This window comes from Salmo salar, chromosome ssa04 (assembly GCF_905237065.1).
Source record: "Salmo salar chromosome ssa04, Ssal_v3.1, whole genome shotgun sequence".
In the NCBI taxonomy this organism is placed as follows: domain Eukaryota; kingdom Metazoa; phylum Chordata; class Actinopteri; order Salmoniformes; family Salmonidae; genus Salmo; species Salmo salar.
The window spans coordinates 16,937,035-16,952,447 of record NC_059445.1 but is presented as its reverse complement, the minus strand read 5'-3'; the positions used below and the strand labels follow the sequence as shown (position 1 = coordinate 16,952,447).

General features: G+C 42.4%; 1 protein-coding gene across 1 annotated transcript in view; it reads left to right on the top strand.

The window, feature by feature from the left end:
- vegfc (vascular endothelial growth factor c) overlaps positions 1–15,062 on the top strand; it is a 54,634-nt gene extending 39,572 nt beyond the window's left edge. The window contains 4 exon segments of the mRNA NM_001173747.1: positions 4,235–4,324; positions 4,327–4,346; positions 10,234–10,558; positions 13,762–15,062. Of these exon segments, the coding sequence (NP_001167218.1) occupies positions 4,235–4,324; positions 4,327–4,346; positions 10,234–10,558; positions 13,762–13,873 (547 nt within the window). The 3' untranslated portion in view covers positions 13,874–15,062.
- Positions 15,063–15,413: the final 351 nt, after the last annotated feature.

The window sequence follows — 15,413 nt, the reverse complement described above, 5'->3', positions numbered from 1 at the left end:
CCCTGCTTTCAAGCATATGGATGCTTACTGTGATTAGCACACCAATTGTGGAATGTCTCCGATATGTTTTTGGAGGTTCAGAGGTTCTGACCTCAAAGACGCCTGACAAATGTGGTTATTGCCGGGATTTTCCATAATAAAAGTGCACACCCATCCCCCTTACTCACCCCAATGCCCTCCGATGACAGAATGTTGTACCAGGGTCATATATCAGACAGGACCTCCATTTGAAGACAGGATGATCTTAGACCTGGGGAGAAGAAGGCAGAGAAAAGGGAAGAGGTGAGAGGGCACGAATGTGAGATGGGGGAGGTGAAGGAGGCTTAATGCCTCCCTACCTGACTCCCAGGCCTACCTGAACGTTTGTGTATGATAAACCCCTGGCCACGCCACTCGTCTCACTCCCTCACCCCTCTCACCCCATCACCCCCCGACAAAGGGGGCTCAATCAATCGCAGAGAGGGGGTAACCTTAGCTATTACGTCTGTCCACTTTCTCAGTGGGGCTCGGTGCAAAGGTGAGGGGGTGCTCCTTGGGGCAGGGATTGGAGGCTTGGAGCGGGGCATGGGTCTGGGTCCTCCTGTCCCTTATAGTGGACTCAGTCAGCTTGAGGCTGAACCCCTGCACCCCTGCCTGCTGGGGCTGATATTGGGGTGATATATTAGAGATCAGGTCTGATATTGGGGTGATATATTAGAGATCAGGTCTGATATTGGGGTGATATATTAGAGATCAGGTCTGATATTGGGGTGATATATTAGAGATCAGGTCTGATTTTGGGGTGATATATTAGAGATCAGGTCTGATATTGGGGTGAGATATTAGAGATCAGGTCAAGTATATTAGAGATCAGGTCTGATATTGGGGTGATATATTACAGATCAGGTCTGATTTTGGGGTGAGATATTAGAGATCAGGTCTGCTTTTCAGGTGATATATTAGAGATCAGGTCTGATTTTCAGATGATATATTAGAGATCAGGTCTGATATTAGGGTGATATATTAGAGACCAGGTCTGATATTGGGGTGATATATTAGAGATCAGGTCTGCTTTTCAGGTGATATATTAGAGATCAGGTCTGATATTGGGGTGATATATTAGAGATCAGGTCTGATATTGGGGTGATATATTAGAGATCAGGTCTGATATTGGGGTGATATATTAGAGACCAGGTCTGATATTGGGGTGATATATTAGAGATCAGGTCTGCTTTTCGGGTGATATATTAGAGATCAGGTCTGATATTGGGGTGATATATTAGAGACCAGGTCTGATATTGGGGTGATATATTAGAGATCAGGTCTGCTTTTCGGGTGATATATTAGAGATCAGGTCTGATATTGGGGTGATATATTAGAGATCAGGTCTGCTATTGGGGTGATATATTACAGATCAGGTCTGATTTTGGGGTGATATATTACAGATCAGGTCTGCAATTGGGGTGCTATTGGGGGTGATGCCCTGGTGGTTCGTAGAGCTGCCTGCCATGACTGGACCATTTAAATCAAACTGCCAGAGCAGAGGGGGAGACGGAGGGGGAAACGGATGTAGAGACTGAGGGGGAGACGGAGGTTGAGAGTCATAAATCACTACCAGAGAAGGGTAAGACCTGCTTTTTCACTTCTATGAGGAAGCAAATGGTCTACATTTTCATGAAAAAAAAAGTTTAAGTTCCCCTGTCAATCCGTTAGTTTGCCTCTCGCACAGCTTGTGTATGGTTGGCATTTCCTCAGGACAGAGTTATAGAAAAAGGATATATTACTGAACCAGAGGCCCGTTTTTTAACAGTGGGTTTGCTCTTACGGATGCCTTTTCAACTGCACTGACCAGCTGAATGCACTGTAACACTTTAGTTATACAGTTGTACTGCATGTCGAAGGAAGCCTTGGACCTGCATGCACTCACAGTACAGTGGCTAGTTACGCAAGTGTGCGTTGAACGCAGCCTTATCAAACTGTTTAGGAATGTTCCATGCTGGGGGTAGTAGAGTTTGTTAGCATTTTTGCACCTAAACACATGAAGCTTCAAGTGTGAGTTCCAGGAACTATAGCGGAAGCCTTAGCTCTAGCACAGCACCTACCCTTGTGTGTAGCACACCGGAAAGTAAACGCAATAATTCATTTCATACACTTGTTTTCTTTACCGTAAACTTCCCACCTGCTCCATTCATATTGAAAGGATTACAACATCGATCCCCCATAGAGGCGCTAAGTGCTATTTGTTGGCTCTCTCTTCAGAGGCTGAATGGAACTAATGTGGTTCTCTTTTCAGTGCAGTTCCAATAAGGAAATTAATCAATTGAAATATGTCACGACTTCCGCCGAAGTCGGCTCCTCTCCTTGTTCGGGCGGCGTTCGGCTATCGACGTCACCGGCTTTCTAGCCATCGCCGCTCCATTTTTCATATATGCATTTGTCTTGTCTTGTTTCCATACACACCTGGTTTTCATTTCCCCAATTAAGCTACTTTGTATTTAACCCCCTGTTTCCCATCATTGTTTGTGTGTAATTGTTTCATGTTATGTGGTGTTAGTTTACACGCTTTACTTTTATGTTTCGTTTTTTGAGCGCGTTTGATTTATGTAGTGCTCTCGTTTTGGAACTATAATACAAGTGTGCCTGTTCATTATACTCTGCTCTCCTGCACCTGACTTCGCCTCCAATACACCTTTTGACAAAATAAATGCATTAGGGCGGAATCTATGGATTTCACATGACGGGGCAGGGGTGCAGCCATGGGTGGGCCTGGGAGGGCATAGGCCCACCCACTGGGGAGCCAGGCCCAGCCAATCAGAATGAGTTTTTCCCCACAAAAGGGCTTTAAAACAAACAGAAATACTCCTCAGTATGTTCAGTATAATTACCAATTCACTTCAATACATTTTAACTGGATTTATTGCCATTTTATGTTTGTGTCAAAGCTCTTGCAATTCTACTGCTGTTACATTCATGTGGATCAGATGTTGCATAACAACAGTCCTTCTCCATATGAAATGTATATAGAGTTGACGTGTTTTAAATGCACTCCACTGCATCTTCCATAGTACAAACATTTCACTCCACAACTCCACCCTGCTGAGAGCTATCCCTTTTCTTTCACAGCAGTTAAAGCAGCCAGAATCAAGTTCAGCTTGGAATGCGACCGTGCTTTCACTGGCCAGCGGTTGTACTGTAGCACGAGTCGTGTGTTTGTCTCACGGCAAAAAGACAGATGGCTGGAGCTGACACTGGCTCTGAAAAAGTCAGTGTGGGTCGGTTGCCAGTATGCGATTTCAACTGGATTCTCAGCAGTAGTCTAGCCTAATGTGTAACAGTATTAGAAAAAGCAAAGCACTGGGCTCCCAAAATGGATGATATCAGAAATGTCAAGAACTAAATAGACCCATACTGGCAAGTGTCAGATGTGCGTGGGAAACACCCCGTCCGTGACGGTCAGTCATTTGTTGAATGTGTTTTGTCAATGGAAAGCCAATGGAAAGTGTGTGAGTAGGGAGAGAGAGAGAGAGAGAGATGGAGAGGGTCAGAATCATGTGACGTGTGTGCCAGCCTCACCATGTGCTTCGAGTTAGAGCGACAGACAGTGTCTCCGGTTTTTATCCTTTTCACTTCCCTCCCCCCTAAATGACCATCCCCGTTGACAGATCCAGGGGGCGATTGAAGTACTACGTTCTAAAGTGTTACTATGTGGAATGGAAGGAAGCTCAAGAAGAGGTGAATACAGCTCTAATCTAAAGTGAAGGGTCTTACCAATGCTAACCAACGTTTACTAGGCTACCAAATATATTCTTCTTACTTTTTTTTCATTGCTGTCCATTTAGGTCTTCCCAAGAGTCCTCTCTCTTTGATGGTTGTTTGTCTAAACTCAGCCAATCAGCATCCCTCTTATCTTTCAGGGGACCGAAATGTTTCATGTCATCATAGACAATTGGCTTATTCACTCTCACTCTGAGATAATGTGCTGATAACGCTTAAAATAGCCCTACCAGTCCAGCCCTGTCACATTTCATCCAACAACCAAAACAACATCAAATGCTACATAGCTTAGTGTAGTTTGGGCCAGGTTAATGAATGTCGATGAAGTGAGGAATATCCTCTCCAGCTACTGGCACCCAAATGGCACCCTATTCCCTATATAGTGCACTACTTTTGACCAGGGCCCATATGGCTCTGGTCAACAGCCTCTGTCTGTCGGTTTCCTCCTCTTCTAATGCTAATAACTGCTTTCCCCTTACAGATGTCTGGTAGCCAATAAAACCTGCCCAAAGAACCACAGCTGGAGCAACCGCTTGTGTAGATGTATGGCGGTGCAACGCGACACCCCTCCCCGCCCCAGACACAACACTCGGGTGAGTAGGCCCTAGTACTGATGCTGATACTGCATCTGTTGCACAACTGAATTACCGCTTATTAGACTGAATTACCGCTTATTAGACTGAATTAGCTACTTCTTATTAGACTGAATTACAGCTTATTAGACTGCACTACTGCTTAATAGACTGAATTACCGCTAATTAGACTGAATGACCACTTATTAGACTGAATTACCGCTTGTTAGACTGAATTACTACTTGTTAGACTAAATTACCGCTTGTTAGACTGAATTACTGTTTGTTAGACTAAATTACCGCTTATTAGACTGAATTACAGCTTATTAGACTGAATTACCGCTTATTAGTCTGAATTCCTGCTTATTAGACTGAATTAGCTACTGCTTATTAGACTGAATTACCTCTTCTTAGACTGAATTAGCTACTGCTTATTAGACTGAATTAGCTACTGCTTATTAGACTGAATTAGCTACTGCTTATTAGACTGAATTAGCTACTGCTTATTAGACTGAATTACGCTTATTAGACTGAATTAGCTACTACTTATTAGACTGAATTACCGTTAGACTGAATTACCGCTTATTAGACTGAATTAGCTACTGCTTGAATTAGCGTTTATTAGACTGAATTAGCTACTGCTTATCAGACTGAATTACCGCTTATTAGACTGAATTAGCTATTCCTTATTAGACTGAATTACCGCTAATTAGACTGAGTTACCACTTATTAGTCTGAATTCCTGCTTATTAGACTGAATTAGCTACTGCTTGTTAGACTGAATTACCGTTTATTAGACTGAATTAGCTACTGCTTATTAGACTGAATTACTGCTTATTAGACTGAATTAGCTACTGCTTATTAGACTGAATTACCGTTTATTAAACTGAATTAGCTATTGCTTACTAGACTGAAATACAGCTTATCAGACTGAATTAGCTACTGCTTATTAGACTGAATTACCCCTTATTAGACTGAATTAGCTATTGCTTATTAGACTGAATTACCGCCTATTAGACTGAATTAACTACTGCTTATTAGACTGAATTACCGCGTATTAGACTGAATTAGCTACTGCTTATTAGACTGAATTACTGCTTATTAGACTGAATTACCGCTTAATGTGGTGAATTATGTTTCTCTTTGAGTTCAATATTACTAAGATAGGCTTATGCTGTTCTGAGGGTGTCCTAGTTGTGGTATGGATTGAAATGTGGAGTCAAGAGAATGTGTTGTGCACGATTAACGGTCTTTTAATGGCCTCTTACAAGACTGTGACAGAGTGAAGCGACATGCTAGAGTATCATAAAGAAAAAAAAACGGACACAGAGAAGGACAATGCGCTCTTGGTTTTTTACAACAGCCCTCAAAATCCTCACAGAGACACAGACCAGCACTTGAGTCTCTTCAACAACTCACCAACAAGAGAACAACTCAACACTCAATGTGACGCGAGACGTGATCCCCACACACTATTTACAACCCGAGTCCACTTTTTTCTAAGGCAGATGTTGAAAGCACCCAGGTCATGTCTCAGTGAGTTGTCACTATGAAAACACAACATGGCAGTTGTTTGTCAGCAGACGTGGCTACTCAGTAGAGAGAACAAACGAGAGACAGAAGAAATCAAAAAGAATCCCAGAGCACTGGATTCCATGGCTTCGTCCCAAATGCGACCCTATTCCCTTTATTGTGCACTACTTTTGACCAGGGCTATGTAGGGAATAGGGTGCCCTTTGGGACGAAGCCCATGGCTCACGCCACTCTACCCCAGCCACAAAATGTTTATGAAGCAATGAAAGCAGGAAGCCAATCAAACAACTCTGTTGTTGCATGAAAGTTAATCTCTCTTAACAGACCTTGGCTTCAAAGTTTACTCACTCATATTAAAAAGCGTCTGGGTAAATTGGGAACATCGAGCCATCAAGATTTGGTTTAATGGGGGGATCACCCTTTTTCATCAGCTGATATTGACTTTATGATCAAAGCGTAGCTTTATCATGCAGTTACCAGATTCAAGAAGATGTTGGTAAACTGTAGGTTTATTGTCCAGTCATACGATGACATTTACTGGCTGACAATTCATTGAATTTCTCATTGATTATCATTCAACCCCATTGCCATGTTCTACAATTTGATGGAACCCAAAGAAACTTTTAGCTAGGCCTATATCTTCCACATTACAGACGAATAATTCAACGAGAGGACTTGATAGCAAAAGCCATACGAGAGCAGGAGAGCTGATTTGTGTTTCCTCTTCACACTAACCAACTTTGACAGGCCCAATCAGAGGTAGATCTAGAAGCTTAGAGGTGCGTGCTCTGCTCTACTCCGCTCACAGGGACAGTTTATCCCAAATGGCCACATTTGAGACGCAACCATGGAATAGAATGTCTCCGCTATGCAGTCAGAGGCTCCCCAGGTCAGTATGAAACACCAACTGAAGTCTTCAGAGGAACAGACACCAGTACCCTAGAGCTGGACAGTTATAGCGCCTGTTTAGTATACAGTTGGGGTCATTACTCCTATAGGGAATTAGGACTTTGATTTAGGGAGACAGATACGTCATTATGCCGTGGTTACGGTCCGTCCGGATTTAACCATCATCTAGAGTGTGGTATCATTCACAGAGGGAGGTGAGGTAGCTAGACCTGGGGTTTGTTTTTCATTGGTTCGACCGCATCAGGGTTGTCACTAATGACTAATAGAGGGCTCTCTTTCCTATTTCTCTGCGATCACATCCTCTTGCATAAAGAGAGTGAGTGATTGAGTGAGAGAGAGAGAGAGAGAGAGAGAGAGAGAGAAAATTAGAGCGAGAGTAAGGTAGAGGGAGAGAAAGAAAGAGAAGAGGGAGAGAGCGAGCGTGTGTGTCGAGGTAATTAACGTTTTTGGTTTTCTTCTACCACGTCTCAAGGTTTGTGGTGATCTCATAAGTCACATAAGTAATGGTAGTTATGGGTGACTCCCTCTGCAAATAAACCAGAGTTTGGATGGCAGCTAGATCCTTACTCCCTCTTGTCTGTCTCTCTTCAGATAAGCAGAACATTGGCTTATAATGATCTCCACACAAGACAGAAGAGCTGGAGATCCATGAGAGACCTTTCTAGCTCCATTAACTACAGTACACTACCTCCCTGATGATCACCAAAATCAGAGACACCGTCGGCACGTCGTTAATTATGGTCGACGTCAGCGGGCACAGTGTCAAATTTCTGTGTGAAACTGTTAAAAAAAAAAAGTCGACTTGGATGCCACTGAAAATGTAGTGATTATTTTCAGATTGCGAAGTTGTTGGACCGTTCTAAATCAAGCCAAACTTGATTAATGATTTACTGTAAATTCAACTCAGTAAATGACAACTGACATTGATTCATGATTCATGATAAACCACAGTGCAACATTATGCATATTCAAGCATACCCCATAAGGTATACTTGACCAATTATCGGATGTGTTATTGAATAGCATCCATCACTAAAGACTCATGAATTATGAATTGATAGTTTGTTCAAAGTGGAAATGTATTTTTCTCTTTGTCTGAAGCACCACAACAGCCCCATATAAAAGCAAAAAGTCCATTAATGTGTTAGGGTTAGAAAACCTCACTGTGGTAAACATCTCCACGCGTTGCCATCGCAATCTGGGTCTGTTCATCAGCAAACACATAAACACAGTAACGACAGGAATTTAGTTCCTGACTGCAGCCAAATCTCTTTCTCTCTCTCTCTGGAAGATATCCCTTTCGTTTATTCGCCTGTGTTGTAAAGAAAACATCTGTTTGCTCCACTGGGGGGAAAATATATTGTGAGGAATTTAGGGCAGGAATGCACATTCTATTCATTCTATCTCCAATAGTTTGCTGCTGTGATGTCAAACAACAACTCTAGCTAGCTTTCAAGTCTGCAGGATACTGTTATGTTCTTCTTATGCACAGATACAGGATCTAAATTTGACCAGTTTCTCACAGCAGGAAAATAATCTTGCAGCATCAGCTAATATAGAGGTTGATACATTTTTAGTTAGGGCAAATCAAGTCGGACATTTTTAAGTGGGAATTATAAACTTTAGAAGCTTTTTAAACCTTGAATACACTACAAGTTTGCATTTCCTGCTGTGCAGGAAATTTCCTGCAACAAGAGGGTGATCAAATTAAGATCCTACATCTGTAAGCTCTTGAGAAAAGTGTTCCATACCATCCGATCCAGGGGGTTACAACATCAACGTCTCCACACAGACGACTAGCCGAAAATAGAACATTTCACAATCTGTTAACAAGTGCTGACAACATTTACATTTTAGTCATTTAGCAGACGCTCTTATCCAGAGCGACTTACAGTAGTGAATGCATACATTTCATTTCATACAATTTTTTTGTTTTTTTTCTGTGCTGGCCCCCCGTGGGAATCGAACCCACAACCCTGGCGTTGCAAACACCATGCTCTACCAACTGAGCTACAGGGAAGGCTACTCACAACGATAGCAACCAGGGATATAAAACACATCTGTCTTTAGAACGCCTGTATGTGATCAGATCAGATCACATCCTGCCTCTTCCTGGGCTGGGGTCAATTCCATTTCAAATCAGGAAGCGCCTCCTGAATTGACTGAATGGAAATATAACTGACCTCAACCCTGGTCTCTCAATAAGAATATGGTGAACTGACATGGAAATGCTAAATGTGTGTAATGTGTATGTTTTTATGCTTTTAATGTATGTTTTTGTCTGTTTTTATCCTTTCAATGCCAAGAGTGCCAAAGCCAATTTTCAATTTTGTGCAAACCTAATGGACAATAAACTTTTGCAATGTACACTGAACAAAAATATAAGTGCAACATGTCCAATGTTTCATGAGCTGAAATAAAAGATCCCAAAAATGTTCCATAATATTATGCACAAAAAGCTTATTTCTCTCACATTTTTTTGCACAAATTTGTTTACATCCACGTTAGTGAGTATTTCTCCTTTGCCAAGATAATCCATCCACTTGACAGGTGTGGCATGTCAACAAGCTGTAGAAAGCCACTCTAAAATGTGCAGTTTTGTCACACAACACAATGCCACAGATGTCTCAGGTTCTGACTGCAGGAATGTAAACTAGAGCTGTTGCCAGATAATTGAATGTTCATTTCTCTACCATAAGCCACCTCCAATGTCGTTTTAGAGAATTTGGCAGTACATCCAACCGACCTCACAACCGCAGACCATGTGTATGATGTCGTTGCTCATGTCAACGTTGTGAACAGAGTGCCCCATGGCATTGGGGCACTCTGTTGGGTTATGGTATGGGCAGGCATAAGCTACGGACAACGAACACAATTGCATTTTATCAATGGCAATTTGAATGCACAGAGATACCGTGATGAGATCCTGAGGCCCACTGTCATTCCATTCATCCACCGCCATCACCTCATGTTTCAGCATGATCTGTACACAATTCCTGGAAGCTGAAAATGTGCCTACTCACCAGACATGCCACCCATTGAGCATGTTTGAGATGCTGTGGATCGACGTGTACGACAGCGTGTTCCAGTTCCCGCCAATATCCAGCAACTTCTCACAGCCATTGGAGAGGAATGGGACAACATTCCACAGGCCACAATCAACAGCCTGATCAACTCTATGCGAAGGAGATGGTTTGCGCTGCGTGAGGCAAATGATGGTCATACCAGATACTGACAGGTTTTCTGATCCACACCCCTACCTTTTTTTTAAAGGTCTGTGACCAACAGATGCATATCTGTATTCCCAGGCATGAGAAATCCATTGATTAGGGCCTAATTAATTTATTTCAATTGACAAATTTCCAATGAAAAGTAACTCAGTAAAATCTTTGAAAGGGTTGCATGTTGTGTTTCTATTTTTGTTCAGTGTAATTCTAATCTAATCTCCTCCCCTGTATCTCTCTAGACTCGTTTGAAGCGGATATCTGCGGGTCAGATAAGGAGTTGGACGAGGAGACGTGTCAGTGTGTGTGCAGGCGACAGCTTCGGTCCTCGGGCGCATGCGGACTCCACCGCTACCTGGATAAGAACACGTGCCAGTGTGTGTGTAAGACGCTCCCATCGTCCTGTGGGCCGCACCAGCTTTTCAATAAAGACACGTGCCAGTGCTCCTGTGCCAGAACGTGCCCCAAGCACCAGCCACTCAACCGCACCAAGTGTGCCTGCGAGTGCAACGAGTCACCCAACCGGTGCTTCCTGAAAGGCAAAAGGTTCCACCAGGCCACCTGCAGGTAAATACAGCTTGATGATGATGATGATGAATGGAGGATGGATGAGAAGGATTGTTGAAAAGGAGGAGGAGGACGACATGGAGAAAGGTAACGAATGGAGGATAGAGATAAGTCTGATGATGACATTCCAAATTGCTATCGGGACAGCCTTTTCAGGTCTTTTCAGAGCATATTTCTATAGCAGACCATATACATTAGCATAGTCATTGGTAATTCAGCTAGCCAGTCAAGATGAAGGACTGAAGGGGGGATGAAAATCTCCTCTGTTGATCAATGTGGAAAGAAGAGAGTGTGGTTTGGAGCGTTCCTGACTTATTAATGATATTCCAGTTCCAGTTGAACCCATACTCTACTGGAGATGAGACCAGGGCATAGGGCTCTTGGTCAAAGTAGTGCACTAAATAGGGAACAGGGTGCCATTTGGGACGCAACCTATGTATAAGTCCTGTTAGATCCATGCCGCGAAGCCACAAGGCTGTACCACAGCTGTGTTTGCCAAGCCCTAAAATGACATGGCCTGTGTCAGACTAACCCTCTCCAGCTGGTGTCTAGCAGAGCCATGCTTCCAGACTCTGGGTAACGTAGAGAATGTATGCGGCCGCACATCCAGAGCTGTGGAGTGTTCTATCATTGAGAACGCCAACAAAGCTAGAATGACGGGCCCAAATAGAACGTGAAGAGTTATTATGTCAGCAAACCACTAGAATAAATTCATTATGTTAACTGATGACTACAATTGAGGACTCAAATACATGTCTATTGGCACACAGGGAAATTCATATGAACTGCTATACTATATAGACGACATGGCCAAAAGTATGTGGACACCCCTTCAAATTTGTGGATTCGGCTATTTCAGCCACACTCGTTGCTGACAGGTGTATAAAAATGAGCACACAGCCATGTAATCTCCATAGACAAACATCATCAGTACAATGGCCCGTACTTAAGAGCTCAGTGACTTTCAACGTGGCACCGTCACAGGATGCCACCTTTCCAACAAGTCAGTTCGTCAAATTTCTGCCGTGGTCAATTGTAAGTGCTGTTATTGTGAAGTGGAAACATCTAGAAGCAAAGTGGTAGGCCACATAAGCTCACAGAACAGGACCGTCAAGTGGTGAAGCGCGTACCGAGTAAAAATCGTCTGTCCCTGGTTGCAAATCTCACTACCGAGTTCAAAACTGCCTCTGGAAGCAATGTCAGCACAAGAACTGTTAGTCTGGAGCTTCATGAGATGTGTTTCCATGGCCGAGCAGCCGCACACAAGCCTAAGATCACCATGCACAATGCCAAGCGTCGGCTGGAGTGGTGTAAGACTCGCCGCCTATGGAGGAGTGGAAACGTGTTCTCTGGAGTGATGAATCACACTTCTGGCAGTCCGACGGATGAATCTGGGTTTGGTGGATGCCAGGAAAAAGTTACCTGCCCGAATGGATAGTGCCAACTGTAAGGTTTGGTGGAGGAGGAGGAATAATGGTCTGGGGCTGTTTTTCATGGTCCATTTCCAGTGAATGGAAATCTTAACGCTACAGCATACAATGACTTTCTAGACAATTCTGTACTTCCAACTTTGTGGCAACAGTTTTGTGGAAGGCCCTTTCCTGTTTCAGCATGACAATGCCCCAGTGCACAAAGTGAGGTCCATACAGAAATGGTTTGTCGAGATCAGTGTGGAAGAACTTGACTGGCCTACACAGAGCCCTGACCTCAACCCCATCGAAGACCTTTTGGATGAATTGGAACGACGACTGCGAACCAGGCTTAACCAGGCCCAACATCAGTGCTCGACCTCACTAACGCTCTTGTGGCTGAATGGAAGCAAGTCCATACAGCAATGTTCCAACATCTAGTGGAAAGCCTTCCCAGAAGAGTGGAGGCTGTTATAGCAGCAGAACTCCATATTAATGCCCATGACTTTGGAATGAGACGTTCAACGAGCAAGTGTCCACATACCTTTGGCCATGTAGTGTATATATGTCTGTGACATGACATTGCATGACTGGTAGTCATACATGTTCATTTTCCAGATGAGCTCACACACAAATTCGACATAAATCTTTTTCATTTCAAAGTTGCCAACTGCTTTATTTTTAGAAGTCCTGTGAATACATAACCGCCCAGGGTTGTAAATGAACTTGCAGTCCTGCACATTACACTGCGATAAAAATACTGGAATAAGGGCAGCCCATTTACCAGTGATCTCACTCAGGTTACGTTGCCAGTTCTACTCCTGTGGTCTTAAACCAGTGCCAGGGTGATAAACTATACCCAGTTAGTTAATATGAGCCCTCGTTAAGGGCTTGGTGTTCATTGGTTACAGTACAACATATTTCACTGGCAAATTAAAGGTTTCACTGCCTCACTGCTGTAAGTTAACTGCTAGTTCCCCCTGCCTGAAGGAACAACCCACTACGGTGACCCCTTGTAAACCCACGTTAATATGATTTATGACTATCCATCTGCAGTAAGGATCCAATGTCGGGAACATGGCCAATAGAATTGAATCGGTTTTCGTTTTTATCTGACACCAAACTTACTAGAAAAGGTTAATTTCCTGAAGAAAATGTGTGTTATTGATTTCGACCCCAACTGAGGGAGTTTTTGTCAGGCACCCGAGGGACTTCCTTATATCGATGCCATACCATTGACATATACTGAGTAAGAGGTTGAACCTAGTAGGACAAATATTTAAAGAAAGAGTATGCCAGAATGGAGTAATAAGCCTGTGGTTTTATATATATATATATATATATATATATATATATATATATATATATGGTTAAAACCCCTGCACATTACATGATTTAAAGGGAAATTTACAAAAAATGCAACTTCATATTCATGATCTCCAGCACCACCCCAACATTAACATGTCTGAAAATGGCACGTTTCTGTGTTTTGTAGTAAAAAAATATAGAGGAACGTAAGTATTTCCAATGACATCATCGGTGTGCGTCATGTGATTTTAACCAACTATGAGCATTGCCTACAATTTGCCTACTAATTGTCTACTAAATGTCTACTAATAGTCATCTAATTGGATGATGATGTCATTGGAAACACATCTTCCTCTATCTTTTTTTACTGCAAAACGTAGAAACACGACATTTTCCCATATGTTGATGTTGGGGTGTTGCTGGAGATGATCCATTTTTTTTAAATGTCCCTTTAACATGAATCGTCTTTGCCTTCCCCTACTGTAGTTGCTACGGACCGCCTTGTGACGTGCGGAGGAATCGGCGCTGTGCATCAGGTTTTTACTTCAGTGAGGAGGTCTGCCGGTGCGTACCAACATACTGGAGAAGACAGGATTAACGTTGAGTTCACATTATGCAGCTGACCTGCTAACCGATTATAATGATTATAATCTATTATGCTAGCCGCAATCGTATGGAGAAGTACCTCGCCTGGACCGAGGTCGGGAAATGGTTGAAAGGACACAGAGTTTGTGGGCTACTTTGGAATTATAAAGTGGCACTTGGGACATATTATGGACATATTGATATGAACCCCAAATATCATGAGAGGATCTAATGAAAAGACTGAAGGATGGGGGAGCAATTTTGTATTTGTTTGTTATTCGTATGTCAGATATTGATTATATAATTTATTGCCACTAAATGTTGGCAACCTCTTTGTTTATTGCAATTTCAATCTTTCCAAGAAAATACACTGTGATCAATATGTGTGTATCATGTGATGCCTCTTTAAAATTAAAGTTGTATATTGTTAACTTATTTCTAATCTAGTTTATCATATTGAATTGTAGTTACTGATTGTAAATAACTAATGTACACACTTATCTTACAATTATGATCTTATGGCAGGCTATATTTACACAACAAAAATGTCATTTAAATTTCCATATGAATTAACGCAAAATAGCATGTCATTTCTGAACTGCCATCCACAGCATACACATTTATGTTAGATACTTGAAAATATACTATATATCACTTTTATATTTGGTCAACCACCTCACCAGCAATACTAACATTGGGACTCTCAGTTCTAGGATCATGATGATAGGGCCATACGTTTCCCAGGTTTGGCCCATTTTATGACGTGATGAGGATATCCTATGAATGGAAATCACCAGTAGGAGACCTCCAAGGAAGGGATACCGTGAACTAATACATGAATCCTGCCTTGTCAGTGAATGAATACTACTACTATGGAGAACCCTAATCAGCTAAATGGATAAGGATATCCAATCTACAGTACGGCAGTATGAAGACCAGTATGAGAGTGCTCCTAATCTTCTGACCAAAACTCATTGGACAAGTGAATGGATGTTTCAAAGTCTACCATGAAAGAGACAACGGGCTAAAGGACAAATGGTTACTAAGATGTTTCTAAGGTGCTCACTCCGTATGGGTTTAAACAAGAGCAGGTTGAGTTCTTGTTATAGTGTTGAAGTATTTCATGGTAATTTTCTACATCAACTGTATATGTATTGTTCCTATGTTTTTCTACTGGAAAATAAATCACCAATTTCGCAAGACGCACAGCTATTCTGAGTCGGTGATTGGACTGATGTAACTGACTGACGGTTGATCGATTATGTGGAAGCAAATAGTTCCTTTTTACTTGTCCTGTCTTTTGTCTTGTGTGCAGAAAAACTAGAAATGGACGCAGCAAAGCGTTTGGGCGGAAGGGCAATAAAAGAAGGCATGATAGATGGACTGTGGGCTTTGGCTTATTTCAACTGGAGAGTTGGAACGCTTTTATCTTGACATGGATATGCAAGCTAGCCACCGGGTAGGTATGTGAAAGACCACAGATGGCACTTAATAAATGTGTATTTATGAGCTTTGGAACTGGCCTGGGTCCACCTGATATTCACACACACTTT